This window comes from Plasmodium gaboni, chromosome 9, assembly GCF_001602025.1.
Source record: "Plasmodium gaboni strain SY75 chromosome 9, whole genome shotgun sequence".
Classification (NCBI taxonomy): Eukaryota; Apicomplexa; class Aconoidasida; order Haemosporida; family Plasmodiidae; genus Plasmodium; species Plasmodium gaboni.
In genome coordinates, this window is record NC_031489.1 from 650,651 (window position 1) to 673,132 (window position 22,482).

The 22,482-nt window shown below is 18.0% G+C and overlaps 8 protein-coding genes across 8 annotated transcripts; 6 read left to right on the plus strand and 2 right to left on the minus strand.

Moving 5' to 3' along the window:
• Positions 1-1,582: 1,582 nt before the first annotated feature.
• On the plus strand, positions 1,583-3,639 carry PGSY75_0919100 (putative DnaJ protein; the record flags this gene model as incomplete). Its single annotated transcript, XM_018785596.1, has 5 exons — positions 1,583-1,673; positions 2,204-2,358; positions 2,460-2,577; positions 2,707-2,825; positions 3,010-3,639. The coding sequence occupies 5 exons, from the start codon at positions 1,583-1,585 to the stop codon at positions 3,637-3,639; spliced, it is 1,113 nt and encodes a 370-aa protein (XP_018641937.1).
• A 1,041-nt stretch (positions 3,640-4,680) lies between these two features.
• Positions 4,681-5,649, minus strand: PGSY75_0919200 (putative PPPDE peptidase; the record flags this gene model as incomplete). The annotated part of the gene is made up of 2 exons (XM_018785597.1): positions 4,681-5,366; positions 5,583-5,649. The coding sequence occupies 2 exons, from the start codon at positions 5,647-5,649 to the stop codon at positions 4,681-4,683; spliced, it is 753 nt and encodes a 250-aa protein (XP_018641938.1).
• Positions 5,650-8,268: 2,619 nt separating this feature from the next.
• Positions 8,269-9,133, plus strand: PGSY75_0919300 (putative thioredoxin-like protein 1; the record flags this gene model as incomplete). Its single annotated transcript, XM_018785598.1, has 3 exons — positions 8,269-8,383; positions 8,482-8,627; positions 8,771-9,133. The coding sequence occupies 3 exons, from the start codon at positions 8,269-8,271 to the stop codon at positions 9,131-9,133; spliced, it is 624 nt and encodes a 207-aa protein (XP_018641939.1).
• Positions 9,134-10,437: 1,304 nt separating this feature from the next.
• PGSY75_0919400 (protein disulfide isomerase) lies at positions 10,438-12,266 on the plus strand (the record flags this gene model as incomplete). Its single annotated transcript, XM_018785599.1, has 3 exons — positions 10,438-11,364; positions 11,509-12,022; positions 12,160-12,266. The coding sequence occupies 3 exons, from the start codon at positions 10,438-10,440 to the stop codon at positions 12,264-12,266; spliced, it is 1,548 nt and encodes a 515-aa protein (XP_018641940.1).
• A 1,009-nt stretch (positions 12,267-13,275) lies between these two features.
• On the plus strand, positions 13,276-14,706 carry PGSY75_0919500 (putative sugar transporter; the record flags this gene model as incomplete). The annotated part of the gene is made up of 1 exon (XM_018785600.1): positions 13,276-14,706. One exon carries the CDS (start codon positions 13,276-13,278, stop codon positions 14,704-14,706), a length of 1,431 nt encoding a protein of 476 aa, XP_018641941.1.
• A 659-nt stretch (positions 14,707-15,365) lies between these two features.
• PGSY75_0919600 (putative dolichyl-diphosphooligosaccharide--protein glycosyltransferase) lies at positions 15,366-16,811 on the plus strand (the record flags this gene model as incomplete). Its single annotated transcript, XM_018785601.1, has 1 exon — positions 15,366-16,811. The coding sequence occupies one exon, from the start codon at positions 15,366-15,368 to the stop codon at positions 16,809-16,811; it is 1,446 nt and encodes a 481-aa protein (XP_018641942.1).
• An 863-nt stretch (positions 16,812-17,674) lies between these two features.
• PGSY75_0919700 (putative pyridoxal 5'-phosphate dependent enzyme class III) lies at positions 17,675-18,418 on the plus strand (the record flags this gene model as incomplete). The annotated part of the gene is made up of 1 exon (XM_018785602.1): positions 17,675-18,418. The coding sequence occupies one exon, from the start codon at positions 17,675-17,677 to the stop codon at positions 18,416-18,418; it is 744 nt and encodes a 247-aa protein (XP_018641943.1).
• Positions 18,419-19,164: 746 nt separating this feature from the next.
• Positions 19,165-22,405, minus strand: PGSY75_0919800 (TLD domain-containing protein; the record flags this gene model as incomplete). The annotated part of the gene is made up of 2 exons (XM_018785603.1): positions 19,165-22,074; positions 22,301-22,405. 2 exons carry the CDS (start codon positions 22,403-22,405, stop codon positions 19,165-19,167), a joined length of 3,015 nt encoding a protein of 1,004 aa, XP_018641944.1.
• Between the last annotated feature and the right edge of the window lie 77 nt (positions 22,406-22,482).

Genomic DNA, 22,482 nt, shown 5'->3' on the forward strand with positions numbered 1-22,482 from the left:
TTATAAATACAATAAGGTAAATATATATATATATATATATATATATATAATATTATAGTATATGTTTATATTTTTCTTTTCTTAACTGGTATATATATATATATATATATATATATATATATATATATCTTTTATGGTATTATTATATTAAACCATTTAAAAAAAAGAGAGAAAAAAAATATATATTATATATAATACATATATATATATATAATATCTAATGTCGAGGAACAAAATTATATATCATATTACTAAATATTCATGAGAATTTTTTCACATTTTGTATTATTTTATGTATGTTGAAATAATACAATAAGCATTTTTCTCTTATATGACAAAAACAATATTCCATGTTGAAATGGAAATGATCAGATTAAAAAACATATACATATAATAATTTATATATATATATATATATATATATATATATATATATATATGTATATATATTATATATTTTAATGTTTATATTTTTCTGGCATAAGTATTACTTAAGTACAATTTTTAATTAAGAATTTCTACTTGTGAAATATACTTTTCGTCATTTTTTTATTTTTTTCTTCCTATTTATATTTTCATTCTTTTACTTTTTTTTTTTATTTTTTAAAAGGTAGCCATTGTTATATTTATAATAAATGATATATATATATATATATATATATATATAATTATGTATATATTTTTTTCACTTAACTCTTTTGATATATGTGAAATAAAAAATAAAATAAATTCTCCAAAATTATATTAATATATATATATATTATATATGGAATATACAATATTATTATACATATAAAATATTTTTCATCCTTTTTTCTTTATATATATATATAATATATACATGTATATATTGTTTCACTTTAATTCTTATAATAAATTCATTATATTTAAATATACTAATTATATATATATTATATATATAATATATTTATTATAATGGGAATAAAATTTATGTAAAACTTTGAAGGGAACATGCAAATTTCACGAGGATAAAATAAAAAAATATATTAATATTTGTATATATAATATACATATAAGAAAATATATATATATATATATATATATAATACGCAATGAGCAATATATAATTATTTCATATATATATTTATATACGAAGAAATATTATTAAGTATATCTTTTTTCTTATAAGATTTTTATTGGAACATTTTTTATTTTTATATATATTATGTAATTTGTATAATGACAGCAACTAGTGAAAAGAATTAATCATTAAATTTGTAAATTTAAAAATAAATAAAATAAAATAAAAAAGAACAGAAAAAATAATAATAATAAAAAAAAAAAAAAAAAAAAAAAAAAAAAAAAAAAAAAAAAAAAAAAAAAAAAAAAAAAAAAAAAAAAAAAAAAAAAAAAAAAAAAAAAAAAAAAAAAAAAAAAAAAAAAAAAAAAAAAAAAAAAAAAAAAAAAAAGAAGAAATAATAATAATATTTATTTTAATAATAAAAAAAAAACAAAAACAAAATAAAAAAAAAAAAGGAAAAAGAGAAAAGAGAAAACACAATTATAAAAGTTACATAAAAGAACTAATACATAAATTGGGAAAATAATTTATTTGTTAGAAATGTTGAACGATATAATATTACAAGTTATTATTGCTGCGTTTGGAGTTGCAATAGTGAATAGTGATAAAATAAAATTCCTTCAAAAATTCAGTTAGCTTTTAAAAAAAAAAAATAAATAACTTTATATATTTAAATCTATTTATATATATATATATATATTATATATTTATATATAGTTTATATGTTCATACAATATTACCTTTCATTCATATTATATATATACAATACATATATTTATGTATATATTTTTTATTTTGTGTTTCCTTTTTTTTACCTATTTTAATCTTTTGAGAAAAATAAGTGATGTACATTTAAAATACAACCTATTATATATATATATATATATATATCATGTATACTATCATATAATTTTTCTTTAAATAATATGTAGTCTACTTATTATTATTACATTATCATAAAGAATTATACATATTTATATGTTTAATATTGTTTATTCCTATTTATAAAATCGAAAAAAAAACTATTTATGATTTTATGTATTGAATTATATTCTTACGTATAATCTAAACATAAAATAAAATACTATATATATATATATATATATATAATTGTAAACATATTTTAATATATATATTTATTTATTTTATTTTATTCTTCAGAATACGCTGCTTATATATTAATTTTGTCTTTTCTATTATACAAGGGTGTACCATGGAAAAGAGAAAATTATTATACCTATTTAAATATCACACCCAACGCTACGAAACAAGAAATACAGACAGCTTATAGACAAGCAGCTAAAATTTATCATCCTGTAGGTTTATAATATAATAAATTTTAAATATGAATAATAAATTATATATATATATATATATATATATATATATATATATATTTCTTCTCATTTATTTTTAGGATAAAAACCCCGACGAATCAGCTAATTCATCATTTATAAAATTAAAGCAAGCATATGATGTTTTAACTGATGATGTAAGAAGAAGTAATTATAATAGATTTGGAGATTACAAAAATGGTATGAACTAGCTAAAAGTATATAAATATTTTTTTTTTTTTTTTTTTCTTTTCATTATTTTCACCTGAACAGGTCATCTAAATTTTTATTTATTAATTAATTTTTATTTTATTTTATATTTAATTACAGGAGAAATAGATGACAACACAGCGACTTTATTAATTTGTCTTTCTTTAGTTCAACACACAATGTTTTTTATTATAGGATATTTTCTCTCATATCCGAAAAAATTAGAATTTTCAAGACAAGTATGGAATTATAAAAAATTAAAGGATTGTATATATGTATACGTGGAACTGTGTGCGAATAATAAATATTAATAATATATAAAAATAAATAAGTATATATATATATACATATATATATATATATATATATATATATATTTATACATGTGATTATTTTATATTTATTTGCCTTTTTTTCTTGTAGATTTTTTTAGTGTATAATATAGCTAGCTTTTGTTTCGAGTTGCAATTTCGTTTTATAGAAGATGATACAACTTTTGATTGGCTTCCAGCTTTAGGATATTTATTGCCATATGAAAAAATAAAATTCCTTAGAACATTTTTTCCAATTGTATTTTTTATCAGTATATGCGCATCAGCTTATTCTTATACAGATAAAAACGCTAACTTAATATTTTTAATGAGATCCATTTTATCAACTAATAGAATAATTGTAGAAAGATCAAATGATGTTATTGAATCAACAAATTATTTAAAAAAGAATGGTGAAAAGATAGTTACAAAATTACAGCAAATAAGAAAAGGTGATGCCTGTAGTCAATTAAATTTGAAAGATGATGAGAATTTTGATAAAGAACATTTAGAAAATGGAGATAAGAAAAATGCAACTGTTGATTCAAAATTATTAAGTAACGTAAAAGAATTTGCATTAACCCTAGATTCACAACAAATAGGTTTATTAGAAAAATGTTTTGATTTAATGAAAAATAAAGATGCAAATGAAAAAAATAAAAAGAAATCTTGGTTTGAGTTTTTCTCTATACAAGTTATATTTGGAGTTATATTTGTTTATATATGGTTAACATCAAAATAAAGGAATAAAACTTAAAACACAATTTTATATCAGCATAATATATATATATTATTATTACTTTAATTAACTATTTTATTATATCTCCTTCAAAAGAAAAAAATAAAAAAGAAAAAACAGTTTAAATAAAAATAGCTTCAAGGATATGTAGTTATTATATATAAGAATCTTTTTATGGAATTTATTTTTGATATTTATATATATTTAAAATAAAATTTTTTTAAGTATATATAAATATATATATATTTTTTTTTTTAATGTGATCACAAGTAGTATCATTAATTATCTTATGAGGATATTATAACCCCCAAAAAAATAATGAAAACAACTATTCTTTTTTTTTTTTTTTTTTAAATCGTTTTTTTTTGAACAAAAGGAATGTTGTAAATAAAAAATGAAAAATAGTAAGCATAAAAATAAAATAAAAAAAAAAAAAGACAAAAAGGGAAAAAAAGAATAAAAAAAACATTATTTGTATATAAAACTATTTATTTTGTTATTTTTTTTTTTGAATTTTTTAATAAAATAATGTTCTATTGTTTTTAATTTTAATATATTTTCTTCGCATTATTATTTTTTTTATTATATGTATATGTATTTATATATTTATCATTTATTTTTTTGTTATTATTTTTGTTTTTTTTTTTTTGTCATTATTAAACTGATTTAATGAAACAAATATTTGAATATATTTACATTGGTGTATGTAAATTATAAAAGTGTTACAAAATATACCTTATTCTGTAAAAATTAAAGGATTTTTTTTTTTTTTATTTCTATAAAGTAATTAATATATTCTTGAATAATATGTTTTGATATAATTATATGATAATAAAGTTATGTTCTGATATATTTTTATAAATTTATTTTTATAAAAATATAAAATAAAAAAAATATATATCTATATAATATATTTATGATATATCATACTTTTTTTATTATTAGAAATATTACTGTTATTATTTTTTAATGTTTACGTTTATATGTTTATGTGTGTGTGTTTTTTTTTTTTTTTTTTTTTTTCTTTTTTGTTTTTTATGTTGTTTATCCGAATGAATATGTTCCACTTGTACTGAAAGAATAAAGGCTAGTTAGTGGCTCTGGTTTTGGTAAATTATTTTTTATTTCATCACTTAAACATTTAATTGCATTATTTAGTAGATTATCATTATAATATATTTTTTGTGTAGTAGAATAATTATTTGCATAACTTTGATATGGGATTACATAAAAGGATGAAGCATGTTCATTATAATTTTTATAACATTCATAATTAATATCTTTAAGATATATAACTTCATTAGTATTTTTAAGTTGTTCATTTTTTTGTAATAATGATTTAGATAATTTTAATGCATATATATATAAAATTTTATCATCTCTTGTTATTTCCATGGAATTAATATAACCACATAAAGCAACATTTCGAAATTTACCAAATAATTTTCCTATTCTTGAATATAACATGAATCTATGAAATAATCTTTTCCCACTTAATAACTCAAATAAATCATCACAAAAATGATTACAATTTTTATATATAAAATTATATGTGTTAGGTCTATATATTTTACCAAGTACATTTAATATCTCAGTAAACTGTATATATGTTAATTTTACATCTGATAATTCATAACTTTTGCAATATTGACCTATACTAGATTTTTTCGGTTGGCATGTTATTATACCGTCCATTGAGAAGGTATACTCATTGCCAAAAACTTCAATGCCTTAAAAAGGAAAAATGAAAAATAAAAAATAAAAATATATATATATATTGATAAATAAATGTAAATAAATATATATAATAATATATTCACTAGTGTGTGCATTATATATATATATATATTTAAATTCCCTTTGATAACATAGAAAAAAAACAAAAAAAAAAAGATACATATCTATAATATATATATATATAATATCTATTTTTTGTTTCATTTTACCTGTGTGACGAACATTTTTCAAAAAAAAAGGAACGTCTAGGGTATATGTATGTAAAAAGATATTCATTTATTAGGTTAACACACTCTACAATTTTTATCATATATTCTATATAATTTTATACTCTTATAGAAACACTATGAAAATTTATATTTATTTTATAAATAAAATTTCACCTCATTTGCATTTAAAATATCTAAAAAAAAAATTTTAATTAATATACCTAAATATATATATATATATTAAATTTTTCACTTAAAACACCATCACTATTTTTAAGTAAAATATAATTTTAAAATAAAAAAAAATTCCATAGGTTTCTTTAAAATTTTTCCATTTATAAATATACTTTTCAATAATTTGTTATGTATAAGTACATAATAGATATATGAATAATAATATATATATATATATATTTTTAAGAGTAAAAATTTTACTAGCTATTCGAATTTCTTTTTTCTATATTACGTACTTAGATTAATATAAAGAAGAAAAAAAAAAAAAATAAATAATAATAATAATAATAATTAAATCATGAAGGAAATTATATATATATTTTTATTATTATATTAATTTTTTTCTTTTCTTTTAAATATATATATATATATATATATATATTTATTTATTTATTTATTTAATTTTTAATGTTCAAATTTATACAAATTTACCTTAAAATAAAAATGTGTTTTTTTTTTTCTTTTTTATTATTTATTTATTTTTTTTTTTAAATTTAAATTTTCTCTTTATATAATTTTTATATTAAAAAGAAAAAAGAATTATTTTATGTCTTTATTTCATTTTACTTCTTTTTATTGTTTAGTTCTTTATACATTTACTAAGAACATATATTAAACGTTACAAGAATCATTTTACACACATGCAAATGTAAAATAGGAAAATTCTTAGGAAGAAACATGTACAACAATTCCCTTTTCAGTAAAAATTTTTAAATGAAAATAAATTAAGAACTTATCTTACAGAATCATTTTTTTCTAATTAAAATAATATAGGTAAATTGGTATTATAAGGAGTATAAAAGAATTATTACATACATATATATTATATATATATATATATATATATATATATATATAATATACCTTTTATATTTATAATATGCACAAATCTATATAAATATTTTAATATTTATTTTTAGCAAAAGAAAAAAAAAAAAAAATTCAATATTATAAGTAATCTTTTATAAAAATTTTTTAAGTACTTCATAAAAAAAATAAATAGAAAATTTAAATTGAAGTAATATTAATATACTGCAAAAATAATACCATTTAAATTTATTCATATATATAAAATAAATATTACAATCTTGTAGGATTATATATATTATATATATTATATTCATAGGGATAATATTAATTTACATAATCTTAAAGTATAGACCTTTTAAAAAGGCTTGTGTCAAAAATGAATTTTATCAGATAATATATTTTGTTTAATACATTTATTATCGCATTTTTATTTTTTTTTTTTTTATTTTTTTTGCTTAATATATTATTTTATATAGAATATATAAAAAGAATAAAAATATATTTATCCACTTTTTATATCTCAATAACATACATTCTACATTTTATTATATTAAAAAGGACTGAAAAATAAATAATTTTATTTCTTATTACTCTGATATATAATAACCTTTGTTTTCCAGTTAAAAAAAATAGCCATTTTTTCATATTACATAAAGTTGTTATTTATAAATACAAATATATACATATATATATATAAGTTCTTAATATTTTTCGCTTTGTTATTTACGTTTACTTAAAATAGGTGTTTAAAACACATTCTTTAAGAGGACTAATCATATAAATATATAACAATTTCTTTAATAAAAGAAAAAGTAAAAAAAAAGTTATATACAAATATATATTATAAACACATGTATATATATTACATAAGAAAAAAGGTATAAATGTGATAAAATAAATAAACTATATTAACAAAGGTGTTTATAATTTTCTCCATTTTTTTTTTTTTTTTTTTTATGTGAATTATTCATAAAAACATGAACGGTACAGGTCTTTTTTTTTTTTTTTTTTTATTTTATTTTGTGTAAACGTTTTTAATAACATATTTGTAAGTCATGTAAAAAATGGAGATTATACAACATGAACTTCTCATATTTTTTTTTTGTAAATAGAAAATAATATCTATATTTTCACCATATATCCTTTTGTATTAATAATAGCTAGTAGCGAAAGAAAAAAAAAAAATAAAAAAATAAAAAAAAAAAAAATAAATAAATAAATAAATAAGGTTGCAAAATCAAATTTAGCTTATTAATTTTTTTTTATGAACACTTAAAGAACCAAAAAAAAAAAAAAAAAAAAGAAAAAAAAGACAAGGAAAAATATAAAATATATTATGTCCAAATGAGAAAAATATAAAATTATTTTATATTAAATTCTTTTTTATTTCAAACTTTTTTTTTTTACCTTTTGTCTTAATTTTTTTTTTTTTTCAAACAAAAGGTTTCTATGCAATATTACTGTTTCTCCTTTTATATTTTCATCTAAATTTTTTTTATACAAATTATTTTAATATATTAATCATACTATTTATTTAGTTATATATTTATTGTTTTTTTCTTGTTTCGATTTTCTTCGTTCATACCAAATTTTAATTTTAATTTATTATATATATATATATTTATTTATCCTTGTAAATAAAATGGCATGTGTTAATTTCAATTCTCCTTATCAAGCGGAAAAAAGAAGAACGTCTGAAAATGCTGATAACTCTAAATTGGAGACTGTATATATGCCCATAAACTACTCTGACATGGGTACAAGAAAAAAAAAAAAATTAATTCAACATATTATATATATATATTGCTCCTTCATTTTAATATATTTTATTTATTTATTTTTTTTTTTTTTGTAGATCTTATATTATTTCCAGAAGGATCATTAAAAAATATTAACAATACTGTAGTAAATGAAAAGCATTTATTTGGAAAATCTGTAGCCATATTTTTTTCAAATGGAAGTGATCCCAAATGTAGAGCATTTTTACCATTCTTACAACAGGTTAAATTTTCTATATTTTTCATATAAATATAAAAAATATGCATATAATTATTATTACATAATCTTAATAATATATATACTAAATATGTCATTTAATTTTCTTTTGTTATAATTTTTTTCTCGTATTTCTTTATTTTATATAGTATTATAAGACCATTAACGAAGGAGGATCAAGCCAAAAAATAGAAGTAATTTTTGTAAGCATAGACCCAGATAGAAAATCATTTGAAGATCATAAAAAGCACATGCCATGGTTATATGTAGACGTAGCTGACCCTTTAACAGATATATTGAAAAAACATTTCCGAGTAACAAATTCTCATGAAGTACCTTTCTATGGGTCAGGCCCAAGAAGTGATGTGCCATGTTTAATGGTTGTTGGAAGTGACGGAAGGGAAGCCCAACTTTTACACATTTGTAGTGGAAGAGATGAAGGTGAAAAGGGATTATTAAGATGGGATTTCAGAAATAATATTTATACACCAAACAAAAAGGAAACATCTTAATATATATATATATATGTGTATATATGTATATATTCATATTTAATTTTTTTCTTTTTTTTTTTAATATAGTAATATAATTTGAGATATAATTTTATTTTTTATTTTTTCTATTTAATGATTTGTGAAATATACTAATAAAAGTGTACTAGAGTTTGTAAAAATTTTTTGTCGTTCCGTATATTAAAAAAACAAAAATTTATAAATAAAATTAAAAAGCTTTAATATAATATTTTAATATTATATTTTAATATTATATTTCATTATAATATTACAATTATATGTTGTTCAATAAAATATAAAGAAAATTTATGTAACCTAAAAAATTATATTTATGTTAAAATATTTTCTTCTTCAATCAGCAAATGCGGAATGTCTTATATGTATTTTGTTTAAGTAAATATATATATATATATATAAATATATTTATATATTTATTTTAATTTATGAATATTTACTTTTTGTACAGGAAAATTATAATTATTTTTTAAATGAGTAAATATATATATATATATATAATGTATATATTTTTTTTCCTTTTAAAGAGTAAATAAATTTTAATCTTTCCTTAAATATATATTTCAAATATTGTTATTTGTCTCTAATAATATAAAAAGTTTATAATATGGAATATATATTGTATTTATGACCCTTTAATATATATAATATACAATATCTATTAAAATATCTAATTACTCTAAAAAAAAATTTGAGTTATAATAATAATACACTTCATTTTTTTTTTTTTTTTTTTTTAAATGTTTATTTATTATAATAAGCATTTTTTAGATTTAAATAAAAACAAAAAGAAGAACAATATAAAACTTAATGCAAAAAAATTTGATATTTGGTCTATGAAAATACATATATATACATAATATTTCCATATATATTTTAATAGATTTTCCACATTTTACAGACACACATAATTTATATTACCGTATTTTTTTTTTTTTTTTTTTTTTTTTTTTTTTTTAAATACGTTTTATAAAAAAAAAAAGAAAATAATATATATATTTTAAAATATAAGATTATAAATTAAATATATATTATTTATTTAGTCTCATTATTAATTTTTTTTTTCATATAATAAATTATTATATATATAATATATATATATATATATATATATATATATACATATATTTATTTATTTATTATTATTATTTTATTTATTCTTATATATATTTTTTATTTTTGAGTAATACGAAAAATTAATTGGAATTATATATAAATATATTAATATATATATATATATATATATTTTTTTTTTTTTTTTTTTTTATATTTATTTTATTATATTTACAATGAAAGTTTTTTGCTTTACGAATGTTTTGTATATTTTGATAATATACATAATATATTATGTTGATTTTAATAATATAATATTAATTGATGGTGCAATATGGGAAGGAATAAGTAAAGAGGAAACAAGGAATGTAAAGCATTTAACACATGAAGTGGAATTACAGATATATAGCCAGCATACTCAGAATTGTATGGCTTTATTTTGTAATGAGAAAGAGAGTAAATGTAAGAATGTTTATAAAGAATTTGTAAAAGCTTCGAATGAATTAATAGATAATGATGTAGTATTTGTTTATGTTGATACGATTAGTTTAGCAAAAACAGCTGATAATTTTGAAATAAAAACTATACCAAAAATTTTAACATTTAAAGATTTTGATCCTGAAAAAGGATATACATTTAATAGAAAATATACAAAAGAAAATATATTAGAATGGTTTAAATTATTACCTGAACCTTCAATAGAAGTAATGGAAAAAAATAATGTGGAGAAATATGTAGACATGCATAAAAAAAAAGGTTATGCAAGTATTATTGCATTTTGTATAAGAGGATCTGAAAATGCTAATAAATTCGTACATTTTGGTGAAACACAAAAATTAGCAAATTTAGCTGTTGGTTTAATATATGTTGAAAATGAAGAAGATATAAAAATTGAAATTTTTAATGGACCTGGATCTACTATGCCTAAAGAAAATTTTAAATATAAAGATACATATGTTCCTTCTAATGGTATATGGACTTCTGATAGTATATATCAATTTGCTGAAAATTATATGAAACAATTTCCTGTTATTATTAATTATCATAGAAAAACATTACCACCTATTAATGGGGATATTTATTTTTACATATTTAATCGTTTCGGTGAATATTCGGATTCATTATATGTAGATCTCTACGATTTAATAAAGAAGCACAATCAGGTAACACACACAAAAAAGACAATAAAAAAATAAATAAATAAATATATATATATATATATGTAATATATGTACTCGTTAATTGTGTGATAAATTTACATATTCATAATAACATATATTTATATATATATATATATTTCCTTTTAGATCAAGTTTGTTTTTCCAAGAAAAGATGAAGTTTTAGAACACTTTAATATAGAAAACCATATGAGTCTTATCAGCATTATGGATTATAATAATGCCTCTTTTGTTACTCTGACTCAAATGCTAAGACCTAAAAAATATGCCAAAATAATGGATGAAAATATAACTGTATCACATGTAGAAAGCTTCCTAGATGAATTTTTAAAAAAGAATCTTGTTGTTTATAGAAAATCAGAGAAACCAGTTAAAAGAAGAGAAAAACAAAAATATCAAATTTTATGTTCTAATGATTTTGAATCATATGTTATGGATCCTGAAAAAATTGTTCTTATATTTTATCATGTTCATGGTTGTAAAGAATGTAAACCATTATTTACTTTTTGGGATACTGTAGCCAATTATTTCCATCTTGAAAATAAATATAAAGATGTCTTAGTTGCAACTATGGATGCTAAATTTAATGATATGATTGACGAATCGGTGGATTACTATCCTAGTTTAGTAGTATACCCAAAAGGTAAAAAATAAAAAATAAAAAAAAAAAAAAAAAAAAAGGAAAAAATAATATTATTAATTAATTACATTACACGAATAACACTTAATAACATTATAATATATATATATATATATATGTGTGTCTATATTTTAATGTAGGTGAGAATAAATTAAAAAGGAAACAAATTTTACTTTTCCCCATGAAGCTTGACACACTGATTGATGTTGTCGATGAATATCTTGAAGCTGAAGACCAAGATTTATAATGTAAATTATTATTATATAGCCATAATATATGAATTTAAAAGAAGAAAAAAATAAATAAAATAAAAATAAAAACACTCAAAAGACATGCACATTTTGCAAATAAAACATTTAATAAAAGCTGAACCCTTTTTTTTTTATTATATTATTTATTTATTCACGTTAATTTTTTTTTTCTCTCTCTTCTTTTTTTTTTTTTTTTATTATAATGTAGATCAATTATGTGTTCTGTTGATATTACACCAATTTTATGATTAAGAAAATGTCCGAACGTTTTTTTATATATGATTATTTTTTCATACATATATATATATATATATATTTCTCTTTATTTGGTGTTTAAGTATCCTTTATGTAATGTATAAAAAAATGAGACAAGATTCACCCATTTAAAAAAAAAAATATATACATATTATATATATATATATATATTAATATTTATTTTTTATAAGCAAATTTATATTATATGAATGACATTTTTCTCTCTCTATATATATATATATCAACTGATTTATTTTAAATTTACAATATTTATGTTTTTTTTTATAATTTTACTCAAGCATGTGTCTTTAATTAAAAAAAAAAAAAAAAAAAAAAAAAAAAAAATATTATGTATAACTGATTCAAAATAAAAAGACCACAAATCACAAACTTAATTTTAATATGTTGCACATATATATATATATATATATATATATCACAAACAACTTAATTTTAATATGTTGCACATATATATATATATATATATATATATTTATGTATATATTTATATGTATTAAAAAAAAATAACATAGCTCTTTGTTTTTTAATATAAATAAATTTATAAAGGCAATATATATGTATAAATATACATGTAAAAAAATAGACAAACATTTTATAAAATACATAAATATATACATACATACATATATATATATATATATATATATATATATATATATATATTTATACAAATTTGTGCGTGTAGGTACTTTTTCCTTTTTCATTTTGGTTGGTTTCAAAGTTTTAACAATGTTGTATATAACCAAGATCATCAGCAACGCTTGCCTTGCCATGTTAAACTGTGGAATGTGCATAACGGCAACAAATATGGCTAGAAAATTTATAATACAAGAATATGAAATATGTCCAATGGATCAGAGAGGATGTAATAAAGAAAAGTGGTATTTCACTTGCTTTTCCTTTATTTTATATATGAGTGCTTTATTTGGATGTTTTCTATGTTTATTTTTTAAAAGTTTGAACAGGAGAAAGTTTATGTTAGTTATAAATTATTTATTTATGATTGGTAGTTTATTAACAATATATAATAAACCTCATATAATAATGTTTTTATTTACTCAAGCTTTTTTTGGTTTATCTATTGGATTTTCTTTTGTTATTGTATGTTTTTATGTTTTAGAATATTCTACAAAGACATATCAGAATTTTTATGGATTTTATTTACAAACATTTTTTGCCTTAGGTATGTTTATAAGTTATTTATTTGGTGCTGCTTATGAGAATATAAAATTTGATAGTTTAAGAAGAACATATATATGTTTATATACATTATATAAAATACATTTTTTATTACCTGCATTTTTTAGTTTAATTTCTATATTGCTTTTCCATTTTGTTTATAAAATGGATACACCTTTGCATTTATATGAGAAGAAAAATTATAAGAAATATGAAACCTTAAAATCTAAAATAAATATGGAAGAATTAGATGAAGTAACAGAATATCATAGAAACAAAACAAATAAAGAAGTGAAATTTTTAATGAGTGATATGTCATTTATAGATTTTTGGAATAATAAAAAATTATTTAATACATCATTAATAACATCATTGATATGTTATTTATATTCATTTAGTGGATGTTTTTTATTTTTTACAAAATTATTTTTATTTTATAAATCCTTCTCAACAAATATGGCTAATACATTTATATGTGTAGGATTTATATTATGGTATATTATATGTACTATCATATCTACAATTTTATCACAACATTATAAAAAGAGAGACTTATTAATTATAGGATTAGTTTTACAAATGATATCATCAACAGCAATGGTAGCATCTTACTTTGTAACACTTACAGATATAATTAATAAAATTATTATAACAACAGCAATATTTTTATATTTTCTTGGATTGTCATTAGGATTTGGACATATTATATGGACACATGTATTTGAAACATTTCCTAATGAATGTAAAATGTTAGCAGCCTTCAGTTCATATTATGCACTCTTCATTGGAGCCTTTATTATGTCTGTTTTATTAGAATTTATATCTATCAATTATTATTCTTATGTTTTTATTACATTCCTTGTATCTTTAATTGCATCTATTATATGTTTTAATTATTTCCAAAAAGAAGATGTAGTGGTCATAGAAAGGAGTAAAAGTTTTAATATAGATGACAAAAACGACGAACCTTCGACCTCATAGAAAATTAAACACAGAAGAAGTAATTAAAATGTTTATATATATATATATATATATTATTTTTCTAGTCCTACAAATATATATTACAATATTATATTAATAAATTAACACATATATTATATAATAACATTCAAGTGACATATAAAATTATGATACCAAATTATTGGTTCATAAACCATTTCTTTTTTTTTTTTTTATTTTATTTAATAATTTAAATTTTGTTATAAATACAAATATATATGTTTATATATTTTTATCTTTTATTATATATTTTTATTTATTTATTTTTTTTATATGTAATGTCATTTTAACATTTTAAAAAAAAAAAAAAAAAAAATAAAAAAAAATAAAAAAACACATATTTAGCTGATAATAAACTAACATATATTATAAATATATAAATATTATAATATATATATATATATATGTATGTGTGATAAATATACCACATATATGTTCTAATCACTTTAAAAAAATAAAACATTTAACTTTCTCATTCGATAAAAAAATACACAATAAATAAATAAATAAATATATATATATATATATATATATTTTTTATATGTTTATTCATTTATTGAGACCCCATTTAAAATGTGAAACACAGCGCTGTTTTTTTTTTTTTTTTTTCCTCTTTTTCTTTTATTTTAATACCAAAAAGAATGAAAATAAAAATTAAAAATTTCCTTTTCATTTTGTTTTTGTTTTTTTTTGTAATTCTTTCAGTTAGATATTCATGTGAAAAAAAAAAGCTACAGACTGTTGATTATCAAAAAAAGTCCATCACAGGAAAGATTAAAAACAGAATCCAAAAATATCAGGAGAAAAAATTGATATTAATAACAGATATAAGAAATATAAATGAAACATATTCCTCATTTTTACATATATTAAATACAGAAGGAAATTATATAAGTAAAATTATAAATATATTATCAACTGATGATATTCATAATATTAATTATTCTTTATATGATGGATTAATTATAATATTAGATATATTAAATGATAAAGTTGTCGAAATATTAAAAGCTAGCTATTTGAAATTATTTATAGAAAAAAAAAAACATATATTTTTTAGTTTAAATGATGTTAATGGAAAAAATGCTTTACAATATTTAAACGAATTAAATATTAGTGTACATGGAAATTCATCATATGTTAATGATTATTTTAATAATATTGTTATAAAAAATGATGATAATCAAAAAGAAATTACAATAAAAGAAAAAAAAAAAAAAAAAAAAAAAAAAAAAGAATTTTTTACAAATCAAATTATTTCCAATACACCGATAACATCAATTAAAAATAATATTCTTTTCAAAGGAACTGCTCATTCCGTTTTATTAAAAGAAAAATATTTCTTAGAGGTTTTAACATGTACACGATCATGTCTATTATATGATAAAAATGATCAAGTAATCAAGAGACAAAAACAAGGAACTGATTTATTATTAATATCAGCTATACAATTAGAAAATAATTCTAGAATTTTATTTTCTTCTTCTTCTGAAATTTTTTCAGATTATTTTTTTAATACTCATAATTCAAATAAACAATTTACTTATGAATTAATTAAATGGAATCTTAAAAAAAGTGGTATCATTAGATATAATAATTTTAAATTCTATAAAAATATAAATCAGGATAAAGCACATAATACATTTTTTATAAATGATTTTGTTAATATGTCTATAGATCTATACGAATTAAAAAATAACTTTTGGGTACCTTATAAAAACAATAATATACAAATTCAAATGAGCAAAATACATATCATCTCAAGAACATTTCTAAATACTTATAAATCTAATAATAATCCAACTTATTATACAAATTTTCAACTTCCAAAAGAACATGGTATATATAAATTACAAATATATTATTTAAATAAAGGATATAATATTTTAAATTTGGAATACTCTATACCTATTAGAACATTATTACATTATGATAAAAATAAAAAAGTCAAATTCAAAAATTATCCTTTTTATTTTTATATATATTTATCGCTCATTTATTTTATTATATTCCTGTTAATCATTCTGTTTGATAATGGTTATCTGAGCGATAAAAAGGAACAACATACAAAAGAAAAATTACAATAAAATCAAGAAAAATATTTCAAAATATATAAAAAGGTAATATATAATATATATATATATATATATATGTATGTATGTATGTATACATTTTTTTATCTTTTTTTTTATATTGCATAAGGAAAAATAAAATAAAATAAAATAATAAAATAAAATAAAAATAAACAACATTAAACTTTTTTATCTTATATTTTTTAAAACTATATAATATAAGATATATTTTTATATACTTCATTTTTAAGAACATTTTTAATTATATGTAATTGAATTTTATCCCTTCTTATAATATATTATATATATATAAAGGAAAGGTATTACATATATATATGACATGAATGTATCTAAATTATATAAGAACATACGTATAAGTATTAATTAATATGATATCTTAAATATATCCCAGCCTTTCCAATATATGTTACACTATATATATATATATATATATATATATATATATATATATTATTAAAATGATGAAAATAAATAAAAGCACATATATAATAATATATCTATATATATATAATATTATGTATAAGAATTATTATGTAGAACGAAATATATACAATAAATATAAAAATCATACGCTTATATAAAATAAATGTAGTATTTTAAAATTTACATTTACTCGTAAAATTATATAAAATAAAATATATCCATATATATATGAATAATTGATTGAAAATTTATATAAAAATAGAAAATAGCAAAATATATTAAAAATAATATAGAATATATTTTTTTATAGAAGCATCGTCATAATCTCTATTTGAAGTATAATTGTTATAGTTCTTAATCTTATTGTATTATATTGTATTGTATTTCATTATTTTTTTTTTTTTTTTTTTTTTTATGAACACGTTCAGGTAAAAATGAAGTACATAAATAATTTAAAAGAAATTGAAAAAAAAGTAAAACTTATTTGTGATAATATGTCAGTTACTACACCAAGTATATTAGTAGTAACTAAATATGTAGGAAAGGAAGAAATACACAATATACATTCACATGATGATAAATATCATTTTGGAGAAAATTCTGTCGATTCTTTAATTGAAAAATCTGAACAGCTAGCTAAAAGTATAAAATGGCATTTTATAGGGAATTTGCAATCAAATAAATGTAAGAATATTTTAAAAGTAAAAAATTTATATATGATAGAAACATTGGATAAAGAAAAGAAAGCTACCATGTTAAATAATTATTTGAAAATGGAAAATGAACAGAATAACAATAATAATAATAATAATAATAGTGAGGAATTAAGAAAATTACGTATATTGATGCAAATAAAAACAACAGATGATGAAACCAAAACTGGACTTACTCATGAGAATTATGATGAAATCGAAAATACTGTATTACATATAATTAATAATTGTCAATTTTTAATATTTAAAGGACTCATGACAATTTCTTCTTTAGATATAAATAAAAGAGAAAATTCTTTTGTCATATTAAATGATATAAAAAAGAAACTTTTAAATAATCAAGTTATTAATAATTATTTTATAAATAAAACATTTCATATGAGTATGGGGATGTCTGATGATATGGAATTGGCTATAAAACATGAAACAACTCAACTAAGAATAGGAAGAGCAATTTTTAATTAATTCGATATTTTAAACAAACAATGTATATATATATATATATATATATATGTATATATGTATGTTTATTTTTTTTTATTTTTTTTGATTTTCTTACTATTATAAAAAGCTTCACATTTTTACACATTTTTAGTGTCATCCTTTTTGAAATTATAAATATTATATTTGCTTTTACATATTGTATATAAATATTTATCAAATTCATGTGCATTCATTAAGGTTATAACTAATATATATATATATATATATATATTTATTTATTTATATATTTATAACGAAATAATAATATAACACATAAAAAAGATGTCTTTGTGCATATGTAATAATAAACAAAAAAAAAAAAAAAAATTTACAAAAAGGTATAAAAATTATATAACTTATAAATGATTATATCCGTAACTAATTTGTATATATCTATATATATATATATATGTGATCGAACAAAAAATAAATATAATATAATATATATATATTATAAACCATTATATGTCCTATCACAATGTGATATACATTTTGTATAACAAAAATTTTTTCCTATTGGGCATGTACAAATAAATGCAAAGCAAATTATAAGAAACAAACAAAAAAAAAAAAAAAAAAAAAATACACATATATATATATAAATATATATATATATATATATATATATATATATATATATATATATATATGTATGGTCATTTAATATGTTTCGTCTTTTTATTTTTATTTTTATTTTTTTAAATACATGTTGTGATTTATATGTTACATTAACAATCATCAAATACCCATAATTGTAAAAATTGAATTTCAAATTCTTCATCATATGTTAATAAATCATTATCATATGTTTTACTTTTATTTGTTTGTCCTTTACATAGATCTTCATTAATAACAAGGGCGTAATTATCTCCCCCTCCAATTGTAATAGATTTTTCATCTGAATATACAAAATAATTATTTTTGGTTGTCCACGCATATACTTGAATGGATATATTATCATTCTCATTATTATTATTGTGATTATCATTTGTTGATGATACTGATGTTTTTTTCTTAATATTATTAATTGTGTTAAATATACAACTATCATTACTAGACATATTTTTATCATACATATTATTATTATTATTATTATTACTATGTAAATCTGAACAGTTACTTTTTTCATCGTTCAATGTATTATCACTATAGTTATGATTTTTTTTAGAGAATTCATCATCCAACATATCTACATGATTTAACGTTTTAGTATGTTGCACAGATTTGGATGTACTATCATCATGTTGTATTTTAGAATCATTTTTATTTGAACACTCATCATTATGATCAAAAGGTACTATTAATTTATCTTGTGAAGACATATTAGACTGTGTAAAATAATTTTTTGTAGATAGATTATCTTGTTTTTTTTTTTTTTCTATATGGTCTAATATAGGTTTAGAAAACGATTCATATGAAGTGTCTATACTTTTATATCTTGTATTATTATTGTTATTGTTTAATAACTTATTATTTTTAAAAGTAAATAAAAAATTTTCTCCAGATCCATAATAACAATTATCACAATGTAATTTATTTAGGAAATAACCAAAAAGAACATTATTCATATCATATATTAATAAAATAACACTACCTTTATTATATACACTTCTATATAATGTTTTAAAAGAAACACCATGGATACTAGAACAGAAAGCTAGTTTCCATATTTTAATACTTAAGGTAGGTGGTAAATAATAATTAATTTGTTTTGTCATCTCTTTATTTAATAATTTAACAGCTCCATTTATATATTCTAACTTAGGTATCAAAGCTAGATATTTTAAATCATTTATATCATTCAATGAACTTTTCTTTGGAACATTTTTATTATTATTTTCTATCAATGATTTTTCTATAATAGATCTTAATAATTCATTAGATGTAAATGGAACTGATGTTATTGTTTTTTTTATTTTATTTTTAGAATTCCTAACTTCATCAATTTCTTTAATAATTTTTGTAGTAGTTTCATAAGCTTTATTATTATTAAAAAATCTGAAGAGTATAAAACTTTTTTCTTCATATTTCTTATGTGGTTTTTTTGTTAATTCGTTGTGTTCATTTGTAATTGTTGTTAACAAATTATCCTTATTATTATTATTATTATTATTATATGAACTATTTAATTTATCATGTCTTTCTTCATTGTCAAGTTCAAAAGAAATATTTTTTAATGTTTTAGAATATGAATCATTTTGATCATATAAAGAATATGTAGTTTCTTCTCTTTTTATATCATCTATGCATTTTTTTTCTTTCATTTCATTTTTAGATATATTATCATTTAACAAATTATTTTTATTATTTTCTTTAATATTTTCATCTATATATATATTATTATTATTATTATCCTTATTGTTTATATTACATTCATTATTTATTTTATTCTCATTCATATAAGTAGTATTATGTGTGTTACATTCTTTGGTTGTGTCAAATGAGGATTTATGTCTATTATGATCATATTCATTTATTTGTTTCACATTTTGAGTTGTATCACTTAAAAAATTATTATTAGAATCACTTGAGAAAGTGAAGGATCCCTTGCTTTCCTTTAAAATTTGTTTTCCCCTTTTGTTTTTATATTGATGATTATTCTTCTTGTCACAATCACTAGAAAGGTCATCCTTCAAAGATGATTGAGAGCTAACTAAATTTAAACTATTTTTATAAGTAATATCAGGGTAGGAGGAAATAACAGTACTATAATTAATTTCATTTATTTTCTGATAAATTTTTAAATCACTATCATGTAAATGATCAACAATATTATCATTATTATTGTGATTATTATTATTATTATTATTATGATTATTATTATTTGATGTCGACATATCAAAGGAAATCATATTATTAAGTTTCTGTTCATTATTCTTTAAAACACTATTATTGATATTATCATTTTTTGCATCATCACATATTGTAGTGTTATATTTATTTGTTGCATTATTTACATTATTTTGTGTAGCACTAATATTATTTGTACTACTTTCTTTAAATGAGAAATCAGATATATCTTCTGCATTTTGTGCTTTATCATTTTTATTTTCTTTGTATGTTAAACTAGTTGTAACAAGTGGTTGAGCTAAATTAAAGACATAAGACAAGCTCTTACTTATATATTTATAATATGAAATACTCTTTTGTTTATTTTCATCATTATAACAATTATTATTATTATTATTATTATTAGTTGAATTATCATTGCAATCATTAGTTGCATAATTTGATATTAGATTACCTTTTTTATGAGATGGATCATCACATATTCTTGTATATATACTTTTTAATAATACTTGTATAAATCCACAAGTATCTTCATTATTACATAGATAAGTATCTTTAGTTGGAACTACAATATGAGCACATTCATAAATATCATATAAATCTATAAATATTTGATAGGTACCCAAGCCATCTGTTATTACATTCTTATCTCTTAAATCGGGTTCAAATAATAAAGATTCTTTTGTTAGGATCAAATGACCGCTTATAGAAAAATCTGTTAGACAATATTCACATTGCTCACGAAATATTATGCAATTTTTTTTTTCCTTTTCTTTTTTTTCGTCTATTTTGAGGTTTTTATTCGATGGTGTGGACACGATGGCATTAAGAATTATTCCCTTCTCAAACTAAAAAAAAATAAAATAAAATAAAACAATATATATATATATATATATATTTATGTATATGCTTAGGCATGTATTCATTTATTCTTATAATAATCTATTAAAACATATTTATTAACTGAAAAAAAATCAAATATACACTTTTAATATTATATGTATATATATATATATATATATATATATATATATATATTTTTTTTTTTTTTTTTTTTTTTCCCTTTTAACATACTTCAAATTTGTTAAAGTGATGGGATTTTTCTTTATTTTTTATTAATTCTTCATTTTGAAAAACATTTAAAACTTTTATTTTATTTTTTGTTTTATTTTCATCCATAATTTATAAATATCTTCATATACTAAGCATCTTTTTTGTTATCCTTAATTTGTTAATTTTGCTGTTATTATTATTTA